The 15,436-nt window shown below is 37.6% G+C and overlaps 1 protein-coding gene across 1 annotated transcript; it reads right to left on the bottom strand.

Moving 5' to 3' along the window:
• Positions 1-985: 985 nt before the first annotated feature.
• On the bottom strand, positions 986-14,678 carry ganc (glucosidase, alpha; neutral C). Its single transcript, XM_083924037.1, has 25 exons — positions 14,554-14,678; positions 14,252-14,311; positions 14,012-14,114; positions 13,284-13,411; positions 12,767-12,958; positions 12,666-12,687; positions 12,502-12,571; positions 11,678-11,774; positions 11,378-11,561; positions 11,006-11,150; positions 9,790-10,025; positions 9,563-9,689; positions 8,796-8,875; positions 8,473-8,616; positions 8,247-8,343; positions 8,048-8,149; positions 7,667-7,841; positions 6,781-6,849; positions 5,668-5,732; positions 5,490-5,566; positions 5,324-5,398; positions 5,110-5,223; positions 4,311-4,423; positions 3,197-3,300; positions 986-1,492 (listed from the first exon to the last, which is right to left on the bottom strand). Exons 1-25 carry the CDS (start codon positions 14,577-14,579, stop codon positions 1,383-1,385), a joined length of 2,715 nt encoding a protein of 904 aa, XP_083780163.1. The 5' UTR covers positions 14,580-14,678; the 3' UTR covers positions 986-1,382.
• Positions 14,679-15,436: the final 758 nt, after the last annotated feature.

The following is a 15,436-nucleotide window of genomic DNA, read 5'->3' as shown; positions in this document are numbered from 1 at the left end:
CTCTGCCTCTGGAAAAGATTACTTACACTATTAAAGGGAAATAAACAGCCCTTGAAAACATTTGGGGCCCATTCATATAATATCTAGAGTATTTTGATCTTAGTAATTTGATAAAAAACAGTGAGGTGGAAATGCTGGTGGTCTTCTGCAGTTGCCTATTTGTGTCCTATTCCATGTGTTTGAGCTTGACACAATGTACAAATAAGGAAAATGTGACAGGAATATAACATGGGAACCCTTTTTTGGACCAGAGAAATGTTTCTCCCAATTTATTTCTTATTTATTTATTTGTTGTTATTTTTCTCTTTTCTCCTGTTTTTTTTGCTTATTTATTTATTTTTTTGTATTTGTTTTTTATTATTATTTTTCTGGTTCTCTTTTCTCCAAATTGTTTTCTTATATGATTTTTTTAATTTATTAATTATTATTATTTTTTTTCTCCTGTTTGTTTTCTTATTTATTTATTTATTTTTGTATTATGTCTTTAATTTATTATTATTATTCTCTTTTTGTTTACTCCCAATGGTTTTCTTATATAATAATGTTTATTATTTAATTATTATTTTTCTCTTTTCTCCTGTTTGTTTTCTTATTTATTTATTTATTTATTTTCTTGTATTATTTCTTTAATTTATTATTATTATTCTCTTTTCTTTTCTCCTAATGGTTTTCTTATATAATAATGTTTATTTATTAATTATTATTTTTCTCTTTCACTTTTCCCCTATTTTTTTCGTATTTCATTTTGTTTTTCATTTATTTCAAATAATCTTTCTCTTTTCTTTTCTCCTATTATATTTCTTATTTCTTCTTATTATTATTGTTCTCTTTTCCTTTCCCCCTAATTTCTTTATTATTTTCTTATTTATTTTGTTCTTCCTTTGTTGTTGGAAATAACGTAGTTTGAAAATGATTAATACAAATTTGACGTTATAGCATGAAGCTGCACATCAAAACACCCTTTATTCAGCAATCTTTCACCCCACAACTTTAAAACTACATGTCATTTCTCATTGATTATTATCAAAAATCACTCTTGACAATTTAAGAGGAAATAATCTCATCACTCACAGATAGAAAAGTGTTGTTTGTTCTCTTGATCTATTATTTCTTCCATATTTAACAGTACAGTACTCGATGAAGCAGAAGTGAATGGAGGGATTTGCAAACATGTAAGTCTTAGTTGTTTGTTTCAAGGTTTAAAAAGGTAAAATATTTAAAACGTGGTGCATGCAGTACCTTTAGCACTTTCGTCAGTGTCAACAGCATAAAATATTTTCATTTAAAATATATTCGATCAAGTGTTGTACTTTGCTAATAAACATTATTGGTTTACGTGACATTCTCTGCAGGAGTGAAATGAGCGACTGACATGTTCACAGTTAACGCATGTGTATCTCCCAGTCCGTCGTCACTCTGAGCTTCAGGCCGTTCACTGTCAGCATGCAGCGGCTCTCCGTGTACTGAAAAGCAGCAGAGGAGTCTTCAGCACCTGGCGACAGATAGAAAAGATGTTATACTTTACCATGGACTATTCTTTTATATATATTGTTTATATTTAATGTGATTTATTTAATTCTCAGGATTCTGTGTAAGAAAATTTAATTTGAATGTTTGATGAATTCCTTCAGAATAAAACATGTTTCCCTGACTCTTTATATTGGATTTAGTCTTTTATTATTCTAACATATAAGTTGTTACTATGAATACAATTGTGAAAGTTTACGTCATTTAATATTTTATATTTTATTATTTAAATGACACTTTGATATTTTACCAGCTTCATATTTAATTGTATGTTTTGATCATGATTATTTTATGCTTGCTGATTTCCAGAGTTAAGCAATTATGACGATAAAATAGATTTTTTTTATGAATATTGAATGGTGTGAACGAACAGACAGCCTTTAAATGGTTTATATGTTTGTATGTAACAGAGCGTACAGTGATACCTGTTCTGTTCAAACAACAAAAAGGATCAAATGAACATAATGATCCTGGAAGAATACTTACATTGGAATACATATATATACTTACATATACATTTAAATTCAAGCATATTCCAAACCTTGGAAACATAAAATGAAGCACTTTCCAAACTTTCAGGACTTTGCTGGGGTTTTAGGTCAGCTTTTTCCTTGTGTTGGTTGTGACGGATGCTCATGCGGCTTTTAAGATCGAGCCCATTTGGATTCGATCTCACCAGAGCAAAACACACAAACATCACAGGCCGCTGCTCTACGCTGTGAGACAGTTGAGCTCACACTGCAGTCATTGCCAGTTAGTCTTAATTCACTAAAGGCAAAAAAAAGAAAAGGGGCAGTAGCTCAGTCCATAGGGGACTCAGCTGGGAACCGTAGGGTTGTCAGTTCAAGTCCCTGTGTGGATAATGAATGGAGTATGTGGACTGGTGGCTGGAGAGGTGCTGTTGAGCAAGGCAATGAACCCCCAACTGCTTGCGACGTCAGGCCATCTCTCCATTGATTGCATGTATACAGGTCCTGTTTGTGCATGTGCGTAACATGAATAATATAATAACAGAGTGGAAAAACATAAAATTTCCCCTTATAAAGGGGCTTTAAGAAAAAAAACTGCATCCAGGTAACATTTTGTTTTGGGTTGATCTGAAACAACTGGTTACCTTTAGCTCATCTTAGACGTAATTATGGTGTGTGTCTCAATGCGGCGGCTATATTGACCACTGCATTACATCTTCCTATGACTCTACACATTATGACAAAGAAACACTTTTAACATAACAAAGCAATTTTGTGCGTTGAACAGTAAAACACAAGCGCCCACGTTGACCGCAGTATTTCCAACACTTCAATACCATGCCATATTTAGGCAAGAGATTTACTTTAAATGAACCACGCTTGGTGTTTGATTCTATCCAATGCTATGTTCGGAAATCTTGCTAAATTACAGCAAAGTAAAAGGTTATTCAAATTCTTTTTTTGAGTTTCCTACACTTCGGTGATGTGTTTCTCTCTGGCCTCTGGACCTTTTTTATACAGTCTATGCTCTGAACCCAGGGCGACCCCTTGTGAGCAAAATATATACAGAGAAAACCAGTTGTTGTGGAAACTAGTAAGAGTGTAACACTGGGACTCACGTCGTTGCATGTGAGATGTCACTGTACTTGTGAATGTTCAACTGTGAATGAATGCAACTATAAAAAGGCAGAGCTCCTCACCTGACACGCGGACGACCACTGTGGATGGTTTGCTCTTTACTCCCAGGACGGTGACTGACTGGACCACAGTATCGCAGTGAAATGTTCCTTCTTCACAGGCAGGACTGCGAGACGCAACAACAGATGTCAGATTATCACACATGACTCAAGTCATTTGGTGCAAGTCTCAAGTAAGTCCAGAGTCATTTTTTCTTGGACAAGTACAGTCAAGTCACTCAGGTCTACCTGCAGTATCTGGTCTTCATAAAGAGAAAAGACAAGCTATTAGATCCTGTCTAATAATAATATTTATCCAACCTGTTTGTTGTTATACTGAAATTATTGATATTCAGTGAAAGAAATGTAATCAAACTAAAGAAACAACTTTATAAAAGCTTTTTTCTTAATGTCTTTCTTTTCTCAATCAAAAACACAGGGAAATACTGACAGACTACAGGGTCATCAAACAAAAAACTCCAGCTTATTGATTTCCTCATTTCTTCTAAGACAAATTGTCAATGTTTTACTTACTTACGGATGAAACACAGACAAATTGACATTTTGTGTTTATATATGTACTTGTAGATTTGTTTTAATGGAACATAAATATACCGAATAACTGAACTGACAGGTCACTCGGGTAAATACAATACAGTTCCCATATTAACACTAGTTAACTTTGTGTCACGGCTTACTTTTCAAATAAATTTAGGCGGAAAGAAAAGGAAAAACATCAACAGATACAAATAGAAGATTTGAATAATCATTGTCTTATGACATTTATCTAAAAAGTACACATACAGACGCAATGTACAAGCAAAAAATCCCAGAAATAAGGAACTAACTTTGAATTTGATAATACACAGACTAACTAATGCTTTTAATATATACATTTTCAACTTAACTCAGACATGTCATTTCAGTCATCATGCATCAAGACAAATCTAGTCTGTCAAGTCTTTTATTTCCAATCAAGTCATTGAAGAACGGATTATCATGTGTTAGTGTTTTCATTTGAAACATTCAAACTATTTGAGGTTCATTTCAGAGTTTAATTATTATTATTTCTTTTAGCTCTTTTCAAGTGTGGTCTAAAAATGAAAAACCTTTTTTGTAAGTGTGAGTGATGACTCACCGGCAGAGCAGACGGCCTGACAGCAGGTTGAACCTGCGCAGGCAGAAGGCCTTTTTATCACGGTAGCTGAAGGAGTGGCCGTCGTCCAGGTACAACTCACCGTCCGCGTCTCCCTGCATTCAGCAATTCACTCATTAAATTAGGCAAATGTCAAATATCTAATATCTAATTTTAGTATCAATTTTTTAAAAAGAAGTCCTTTTGTATTTTATAAAGAGATGTACAAACTTTTAGCAGTTACACATTTCTTAACCAATAATTATTCGTTTGTAACGTTACGTGGCCTGCAGAGCCTTCGGTACACTGTGATGTTTTACTACACTTCAGGTCTACAAACACCAGGAGATGGAGCCAGAGTAAGGGACAACAACAGCCCTGAAGGGACTGAAGGAGATTGTAATAGGTCATCAGTATTCTGCCACATGCTTCAATCATGGGGAGAAGCAGCTGCACCTCCAATGAGTCCAGGAGGGGTTGAAGGCTCCTCTCCAGTCTCAGTCGGCTGAGAGGAAGGAGAGAAGCCTGACAAGCTGAACAGTACGCCCCTCCAGTGCAGATGGAGAAGCCATAGAGACATAACCCTAATCAGATGGGATTAGTTTAATGTTGGGATGTGGGGTAAAATAGTCTTACCTCAGGACGTCTGTAATATAAACAGCCAATGCAGGGATTTCTTATCCCTGTATTCCCCCAGTGGTGGAAGGGGTTACTCCATTTACTCACTACGTCACCTCCCTGTCTCCATGTGCCATGTGCCTTACCAACAGAAGCCTCGCTCTCACATCCTTTTAGCGCTAACCTGAGAACTGAGGGCCACGGTGATGGAGAGGGGCAGCTGCTGGAGTTCTGCTGTACAGGAGCCACTTCCTGCTGACCTGCAGACCACTGAGCCGCCACGCTGGAACACAGGAACCTGTACAGGAGAAACACCAGGAAAGCAAAGTTTTCCTCCATAATATATATATTATATCTGGCTTTATTATGCATGAAATAACTATTGCTGTGTGACTAACTGTGTCCAATGTGACTGGAAGACTCAGAGTCCTGCCTCCTTCGTACGTCTTTGCAGAGTGGATGTCATACCAAATCTGAAACAGAAAACAGGATATAGATATCTATCATCCACACTGAAGTGTTTCAGGAACACATTAGAATATATAAATGTGTTTCCTGATTTACCTCACCAGATCCAGGGAGTAAGACTTTGACTTCTTGAACACGTGGTTCAGTTACAGGACAGGCCAGCAGTGCTCCACCTACACGAAACCAAAGACGATTAAACTAAGTAAAACAAAAGTGCAATACTTCCTGGGTACACCGTGTAATAATGCAAATGTAAAAGAAGGGTATTCATCACCGATCATATACTGGTGGTCCACAGTGAAGGTGCTCTGTTCTCTCGGGAACTCCACCCACAGAGGTCTGTACAGGATGAATAAAATCAACTTTTCTATAACGCTCTGAACAGCTTTTCATTTTCTTTAAATGTCAATCTCTCTAATTATCTTTTTTAACTATCTATCTATCTAATTATCTTTCTAACTATCTATCTATCTAATTATCTTTCTAACTATCTATCTATCTATCTATCTATCTATCTTTCTAACTATCTATCTATCTAATTATCTTTCTAACTATCTATCTATCTAATTATCTTTCTATCTTTCTATCTAACTATCTATCTATCTAATTATCTTTCTAACTATCTATCTATCTAATTATCTTTCTAACTATCTATCTATCTAATTATCTTTCTATCTTTCTATCTAACTATCTATCTATCTAATTATCTTAGTAACTATCTATCTATCTATCTATCTAACTATCTTTCTAACTATCTATCTATCTAATTATCTTTCTAACTATCTATCTACCTAATTATCTTTCTAATTATCTATCTATCTATCTATCTATCTATCTATCTTTCTAACTATCTATCTAATTATCTTTTTTAACTATCTATCTATCTATCTAATTATCTTTCTAACTATCTATCTACCTAATTATCTTTCTAATTATCTATCTATCTATCTATCTATCTATCTATCTATCTTTCTAACTATCTATCTAATTATCTTTTTTAACTATCTATCTATCTATCTAATTATCTTTCTAACTATCTATCTATCTTTCTATCTATCTATCTTTAGTCCACTCTTCAGTCATTGTAGACTTACTTGACTAAGATTTATTTAGTTGTTACTTATTTGTTATGTTTTTTTCCAAGCTGAAATACTTATTTCTCAGAACCTTATGAGCACGTTTGGTAAACACCAGGTTTAAAGTACTGTTTTACATGATTTTGTCAACAAAATTGTATGAGTGTTATGGTGTTAAATTTCTGTAACCGAGGACAGCCCTGAACATTACATCATCATCATTGACCTCTCCTGTCTGAAAAAACTCAAAGGTGAAGGAGGGTTTAATGCAGCACTTCCACTGAGCAGCAGAGGGCGGCAGCAGCACTGACCTGAGTGGAGGCAGTCCTGAGGTGTGAGCCCGGTGGAACAGAGTGTACCAGTATGGAAGCAAACAGTACCTGAGCTCAAAAGAGACAAGGCGTGTAAATGTATTCAAAAAAATCAAGAAAGACATGATAAATCTGTGCTATAGTCTGCTCGTTGTACCGTTAGATTTTCATCTATTTAATTGTCTTTTAAGTTCCTATCTATCGAAGAGTGAGTTAAAACCATGGTGATATGAGCCACTAATGAAAGCACTTCTACTTGCCTTTTTGCAGAGTATTACAAATATTATCTGTGTCTGTGGCGACATTTGCAGGCTTGATGTAAATAAGCGGCCATGTTAGTGACGCTGCTTCATTTGTAATCGGAAATCGGGAACTTCCACCTTGAGTCTGGCTTGTAGAAGTGTCACATGTGTGTGTATGGATTTAAGAGGGGAAGATATAGGAGACGGACCGGAAGTGCAGGTGAATGTGTTTCAGTAAAGTTTAAAAAAGAGCAAAAACAAACAAGTAAATAGTCAACACACCAACACACATAGTTACTGTCAACGTGACAAGATGGAGGGCTCTGAAAGAACCAAGTACCCCTGACTGCAGACCTGCCTGCAGTTACATTTCACTGCCTAAGAGGCCGCTAGAAACAAGGTATGGCAATTCTTATTGAGTACAACTTTTAATGAGGTATGATAAGTAATTCCGAATGCATCAAGACTTTTCTTTGTTTTGGGATTTTTCGTTCACCATGTGAGAAAAACAAAGCTTCCTTCAGGAATTCAAGGTAACACTTGGTGAGTATCTGATATACAAATGATCAAAAGTTGAATTATTCCATCATCCCTGCTTCTTCTCCTGTCTGAAGCTCCTTCGGTTGACACCTCACTTAAAGTACCTCTGTTGGATCACAGTGCGAATTGCAGCGGTCACTTCCTCTCCAAACAGCCAGGGCTCCCGGCGCTTTGTCTCCTTTTCAGAGTGACCTCTAAAAAACGGCTGCAGGGCGGCCGCCTGGTACCAGCGCACCAGCAACTCCGGCTCCGGATCCTGAACAAACCCACCGACATCGGCTGAAACCCAGAGGGAGAAATCATAGAAGAGGCCGCAACTAAGAAATTAAATAGCAGCAGTCTAGTGACTGTGGGAGGATGTCTCTGTACCAAAACACATTACAGAATGACTGTCCAGAATTTCCTACTCTCAAACCTGTCACTTACAATAGGTCTGACTTTAATATTAAAAGAAATCAGTCCACCATGTACAGTGCTGTGCTCACCTCCACAAAACACGATCCCTGCCACACTGAGAGACAAAAGCATTGGGATTGAGATCTTCAGATATTCCCAACTGGCAACATTGTCACCTGTCCATATTGCTCCTGCATCCCAAACACAGAATCACAAACAATGCAGTTAAAGATACAATCGTGAAGACATCACATGGGATTGAGCTTGTTTTTCATTTCAAAAACATACCAAGTCTCTGTGAGCCAGCGAAGAAGGAGCGTGAAAGGACGAAAGGTCTCTCTAATCCACCTGAGCGAGTTATTAGACCCTCCACTGTGGCCATGTGCTGTGAACGAACAAAAGAGGAGGTAATTCACTTCATACACTTTACTTATAACAGTCATTTAGCTACGTTGTACGCCTAATGAGATTGTTTCTGCAAAGACAATGTTAAGTACAGGTGGAATAACGATACCTGGTAGAAGCCGTACAGGTTGTGTAATTCCCGGTGTTCCCAGCCCCCATAATGCACTGCGTCCTTTGGCATCGTCTGCTCCGGCCCGTCGAACACAGATGGTTCATTCATATCATTCCACACAAATAACGATGGCGTCGATCCCTGCGTCAGACATAAACATGACGTTTGTGAAGTTTAACAACAACTTTATGGCTGTAAAACTACTCAGTGAGTGAGAATATGATATGAAAACATAATTATACATCTTATCTGTGGATCTCTTGGATAGATTGGGTTGCATATATGCAGTAGTATTGATTTGTAGATTATTTTTTCACTACCTTGTACTTATCCAGGTGGAAACATCTGGAGTACCATGCACGAGTGTCTGGACTGCTGAAGTCAAGGTAAGAGGACTCACCTGTGACCGGTTAATACACACGACAGTTAGAATGAAACAAAAACCAGCTGTCAAGAACAATTTTTTTATTTACTATGTGTGGAGGAGCTCTATAATGGCTCCACAAATTACCTTTAAAATGTTTCTAATCTGGAGGGAAAAAAAAAACTGCTGATCCATTTTCTAAGTCTGATACAAAAATTGTGTTTATGACTGAAGAACAGGTGTTGTAATACTCAAGAGGCTAAAGTGCACAACTACCCCATGTTCTAGTGCTGATTATTATCACATTCAACAAATCCTCCTCATCCTGGGAAAACTTTGTTTTTCACCTGTTCTTAAGTCCTACACACAGGGAAAGAAACTTCACTTGTCTCTCAGGGGTTCCGTAAAAAACAAAACAATAATAATAATAATATTAAATATAATAATAAATGCTTTATTTTTGGATAGGGACAGTGCACATTAATGAACATAAATATTAAAACCTCTCTGTAAAATGTGCCGGATTATAGCGAAGCTGCTAATTTGCATCGGTAGTCCCTAATAAATAAAAAGAAAACATACAAATAGAAGAGACAGGACACACAGCAAAAGAAGAGTATGTGGGGCATTCCCTTAATGTGGAGGGAAGATTATACAAGAAATTAAGTTTATTTTCATTTTCATAATAGTTTCAAACATTATTTAAATCGAGAAAAACATTACCTGGCCAGCAAGAGCCCTGATAGATCCGCCCGTCTCTGTTCTTGACAAAATGCCCTCCGTCTCTGGCCTCACAGTACAACGACCAATCAGGATCAACCTTAATGTGGGGATCACTTATAACAACCAACTGAAAGATAAGAAATATAAGCACAATAAATAAACAAAATTGACATTAGAACAACCAAAAAAGGCAGTAAATCTACAGCACACCCTTAGACTAAACTCACCTTCCTCTTCTTCTCCTCCAGGTGGCGCTGCAGGCCGGCTGGTTGAGGGAAAAGAACAGAGTCCCAGGTAAAATAACGCTTCCCGTCCGTGTGCTCAATATCCAGCCAGATCACGTCGTATGGGATGTCGTTGAGATCAAATCCAGCATCTACAGCCTTCACATCAGCTTCATCGTTGTAGTTCCAGCGGCACTGGTGATACCCGAGTGCAAACAAAGGGGGGAGGGCTTGATATCCTGACAGAGGGGGGGGAGAGATGGCTCATGTACAGGCATACTGTCAACATTCACGCATGGAGGATACAATTAAAAGTGAAAGATATACAGTATACTTCTGTTTTTTTATTAATGATTGCTTAATACCATTTTCCTTCAGTTTTCCAATTACACAAAACGATAAACAGACAACTCCGAATTATTTGTTAAATCAATTATTGTGGTTTAATTGGAGATGTAATCTGACATTGAAAGTGAAAACCGTTTCATACAGAGGGTGAATACAGAAAGACAGTATGAGAAAAATTATGTTTTCTGAACATTGAAGCATGTTAACATCAAGCCCCAATCACAGCGACTTCCTGGTTGATCCAATAAGGAAGTGCATTTAAAACTGCAGTTCTCCCAGTGTCCAGTAGGAGCAGGTTTCACAATAGAGCAGTTTCTCATTGACCCCCATGTTAAACAGACCGTTTTCACAGCATAATTTAACCCATTTAAGTCCTGGTACAAAAAACATTCTAGTCTGTATGTTTAGGTCATATCTCCATGACAACACTGAGGGGGGTGAATTTTTTTGTACCAGGCTAGTTTTTATTTTATTGGAGGTTAAAGTTTATGAATAATTAGGGGTGCGGCCTCTTGAGTGACAGTTAGCCGCTGACCCTCACTTCTCCTCGGAGGTAAACGTCAGCCAGATGGACGTATCTCCCTCCCCCTAATGTCACATCAACGCCCTTTTTTGGTAAGAGGAAATGAGGCGGAGTCAAAGTCTGACAAGATGGCGACGTAGATGAGTACGATTGGATCAAGTTGAGAGAACGGACCTCGATGGGTATGCTACGTCCATTTTTTATACAGTCTATGGTAAACATGTTCTAGTAGAAACCCAAAATACAAGTATGAACCTGAAAATGAACATATGTCTCTTTTTTCAGGTCATGCTTTGTTTTAAATTGGTAAATACACACAATAGAATACATGCAGAACTGCAAACACACCTGTCAGCTGAGCATACTGGGTGAACAGCTGCTGTGGACCGGGCCCGAGCAGAACCACGCAGTCAATCACACCACTTTCTGACAGCCAGTGGACGTCAGTCTGAGGCTCCATCCGCCTCCTCTTCACTGGGGGTGTTTGGCCATCCTGGGGGAGGTGAGGGGTCGTTATATGTATGTACATTTCTGCATGTTTTCCAAAATGCCTTACATTGGAAGTTGTATTGTTGTAACTTTCTATTGTCTGTTTGCAACCAGGAGGACTTGCAAAAGCAGCACCAAGTCTGCAGGACTGGACTTCTTACTGACTTCCTCCTGAAGGTTCTGCCTCTTTACGCACATACTGTTTGAGAACAGCACTGAAACAAGAGTTACCTGCTGGTCAGATGGGCTGTAATGAACATTCACAAAAGTTTCAGATGCATTCAGCCAAAAAACACCCAAAGTCCTGTCTGGCTTGTGGGCCACCAACAGCGGCACAGAGCCATACAGGCCGAGGCGGCTGTACAAGTCATACGCAAAGACATCCAAGTTATACAGCCGGTAAGGATCCCCGCCTCTGTGAAAGTAAATTAATTTAACCCGTGATTATCTTATGATTATGACAATTCAAAGCTTTATTTTGTGATTATAAATACATGCTACTTACATGCTATTTGATTAAAACACATGTACCTGGTGTCTCTGAGCTGAAGGCTGTCAGCGTGCTCCGGTAGTCCGTACACATGACTGAACCCGTGGAGACAGAGGTCTGACCCGATGCTACTGGGACCTGGAAATGAACCAGAAGTATTTTCATTTTTATTCATGTTTTCTGTATTTTTCCCCATAATGATTCTTCTTGAAGATGATTTTTTCATTTGTAAATTTCTCTCTATAAATTTGTCAGGTAAGATGCTACGTCAATATGGTTATTATGTACATATGTTAAGTATTTCATGTCTCTGTGCATGCTCAAAGTTTAACCATAACTGTTAAGAATCAAAATCTGCAGAATAAATAATGCAGCATTTTGACAGAATAAAAAGAGTATTTTACTTAAAACGATTCTCGTGTTCCTTGTAGAAACACAAACAATATTTCTCTCAAGTCCATTGCATTATAGTGAATATCACTGTGGTTCATACAGCTTTTTAAGAGTAAGATTCATGCACTTTCATGGTACCTAAACTAAAAAAGCCTTTATTATCAAGGTCAAGTATCAAGGTCAAAGGACACGTGCATTCTGAGAGCAGATGTTTGATCTCACGACGATGAACATATATGACGACAGGATTATTTAATTTCAAATATTAAAAGTTTTTTTGGTTTACATGAGACAGAAAATAGAGTCTATTCAAATTCAAGCATATTCTTAACATTGAAAACAGTTTAGATTAAGCATTTTCCAAACTTTCAAGTCTCTCAAAGCCTCTGGAACTAAAACTGTAACTATCAAGGCTGGAATTCCTGTCTGGAATAAGTCTGCCTTTTAAAATGGTAAAACAGCAGAAACAAACCATTAGCTTTGATATCCACAAACGTCCTGAAAGTCTCTTTCCATAATAAACCTGTGTGGTCCTCTTGAAGCTGTCAGAGGAACAAAGTGAAAAAGAACTAATTCATTTAAAGACCGGATTAGGCTTCAAGTAGGACTCATCTTACACTGCAGTTATTCTCTTACCTCACCGCCATGAGATGTAGCCCTGAGGAAAACACAAAGAAAATCGAATTGAATTCACTTTTTCATGCGCTGATTTGTATCCCGTAAACAACCCCCCTTACCCCTGAGATCTTCGCCTGTGTGGACCCTGCAGCGTCTCGAACCACAGTTTGCCTTTAGAGTTGAACGTAACCACGACTTTGTCTTCACACAGGATGTCCAGTCGGAAAGGGAAACTCCACACACAAACCTGGTGATGTCCCGACGACCAGGAAAGGGTGACAGAGTCCTCAGACTGTCTCTCCACTCTTAGCCTGCCAGACAATAAGGGAAAACGTCGGCCACTGCAGCAATTTGGAGTTGAAACTGTACCCTTAAGTTTTAATTTAGAAGCTATTTTATGATTTTTGGGGTTTGACCTTTTGACTTATGGACAAAAACAAAAGACATGCCTATCCCAGAGAAACTCCTAACTGATTAATATCTCAGATTCCTTTTTGCCAATAAACACAACATGAGAATCACAGATGTGCAACACGACACAGACACAATGCTTTAAGTGTGTCAGAGGTTTTTTTAACTGCATAGCTTGTGTAAGGAGATATCATAATGGAGGGATGAGGCTGATGCAGCTCTTACTGTTCACAATGCAGTTCCCCCGAAATCACATCTGGGACTCGGTAGCGTGCTTTAACAGGCCTCAGTTCATCTATTAATATCCTCACAGTGTCATGGTTGCAAGGTGACACAGAAAGAAGCAGTGAGGTCTGTGAAAAGAGCAAAGTAAGAGTGATTTTAATGTGAAATCAAAAAGGGTACATCAGCTCTTATGAGATTTCTTTTTTTTTTAACCAAGTTTAGTTTTTAATGTTGAGATAATGGGAGCAGATGCTTGTGAAAGTCAGTGGTACTGAAGACGTTTTAATTTACATTCAGGTCACATTTAAAAAGGTCTTTATAAATTAATTGAACACCAAGGAACTGTTCATTTCTGTCAGTCTGACTGTCTAATAATCCAGAATCTTAATCCTTGCTTGAAGAAGATAAGGATCTCTCTCTTTCTATGATACTGTGCAGCCGAACGAATTATCAATGAAAATGCAAATTACAACGAAAAATTTCTCTTGAAATTTAGCACAAATTATGGTCCCACAGATGTGCACTTATGCAGCAGAGAAATAACATAATAGTACAGTATCTTTTTGTTTTTCAATGTGACAATGACCAAACGTTGTCAAATTTCCAATAGTATCCAGCTGAAGCCCCGGAGAACAACACCCAGGTGGGAGGGAAGTACTCTGGTCGGACAGAAGTTACCTCTGTAATTTTTGTTTATTTCTGATTTGCAGCAACACTGTTGTTCAGACCTGCGTTTCCGCTTCCAACAACTCAAAACGTGCCCCCGTCTCTGTGAGCACCATGGTGTCCAAAAGGGCTCGGTACTGCAATTCTGGGCCCTGGATCTGTCGCCTCAAAAGTTACAATAAAAAAAAAAAAAAAGTTTCAATATAGAATACATTTCAGAGTCATCCTGCAAACCGAGGCATCTGTTCTGCAAAGTACACTTAATTGTGTATTAAAAAATAGATCTGAAGGGCCCAACATACCTGTAAAAAGCAACATCGTCACTCTTCTTGAACTTTCCTTTCCCTTCATCAGGAACAACACTAAAGGACAGTTAAAGAGAAAACTAAGGGTGGGAAAGACTTTGGCAGAGTATACAAACTTAAAACCCATAAACACATTTGCCCATCAATTGCTGTAAGTAATGCAAACACACAATATAAGCCTACTAATGTTCATGCATGTTACTTTACAAAGAGTCAGATACAAAAACTCAATAATCGAATAATAAAAGTTGTCAGTGGTGCAGACAGAGTGGCTGAAAACAGCTGGTTGTTGTTTATACCTAACAGGTTCGCTCACTTCCGCCATTTCGAGCAGACAGAGAAAACATCAGTCGGTTAATCTTCCGGTTTGAACATGAACTACATTATGTTCCCGGTATAAACGTGTGTGTGAACTCTCTTGACACTGACAGAGAAAGGAACAGTGACAGCTACACAAAAACACACACAGGAGGATATGATTGCACCACCAACCACACTTCCGGTGAACATTTTCAAAATAAACTTCCAAATGACATGTTTACGTTATGTTAACTTTGTTGTAGCCTGATGACTGCTCTGAATCTGAACTTGACACATAACTAACTACCCGTTTTTAACATCCAACATTTTTTTTTTTAGATTTTTAGATAGGTGTAGCTTGAAAAATGATGTTTCACACAAAATAACGTTAAGATAAGATAAGATAAGATGAACCTTTATAAATCCGCGGCTTTAAGTTAGTTTAAAATTGTATTTTAAACAGCTAGACTCAATTAGCTTCTTTATTTTTATATAAATATTTGGATCAAAATTCACATTCTAATATAATAGGATTCTAATATTCTAATATCAGGCAGTTTTTATTAGAAAGAAAAAAATAGCTTCCAGAACGTTAGATTGTGCTCCCTATTTAATTCTTCACTGACCCTTGGAATATTTTATTGTATTTATTTATTTTTTGTTTTTACGTATGTATATTTATGTATTATTTCTGTATTCTTTAAATGTTCAAACATAAGCGACGTATTATATTCTTCTCATATTTGTAATAAACACAAAATAAAAATAAAATCGTGTTCTGTCGCCATCTTGTGGTGACGTCACACACCGGTCAGTCGCACCCCGGAACTGGAGGCGGATCCGAGAGTGAGAGCTGTTCCTGTATGAGTGAATGTACGGAGG

This window comes from Echiichthys vipera, assembly GCF_963691815.1.
Source record: "Echiichthys vipera genome assembly, chromosome: 12".
Lineage (NCBI taxonomy): Eukaryota > Metazoa > Chordata > Actinopteri > Perciformes > Trachinidae > Echiichthys > Echiichthys vipera.
This window is presented reverse-complemented; position numbering and strand designations above follow the sequence as displayed.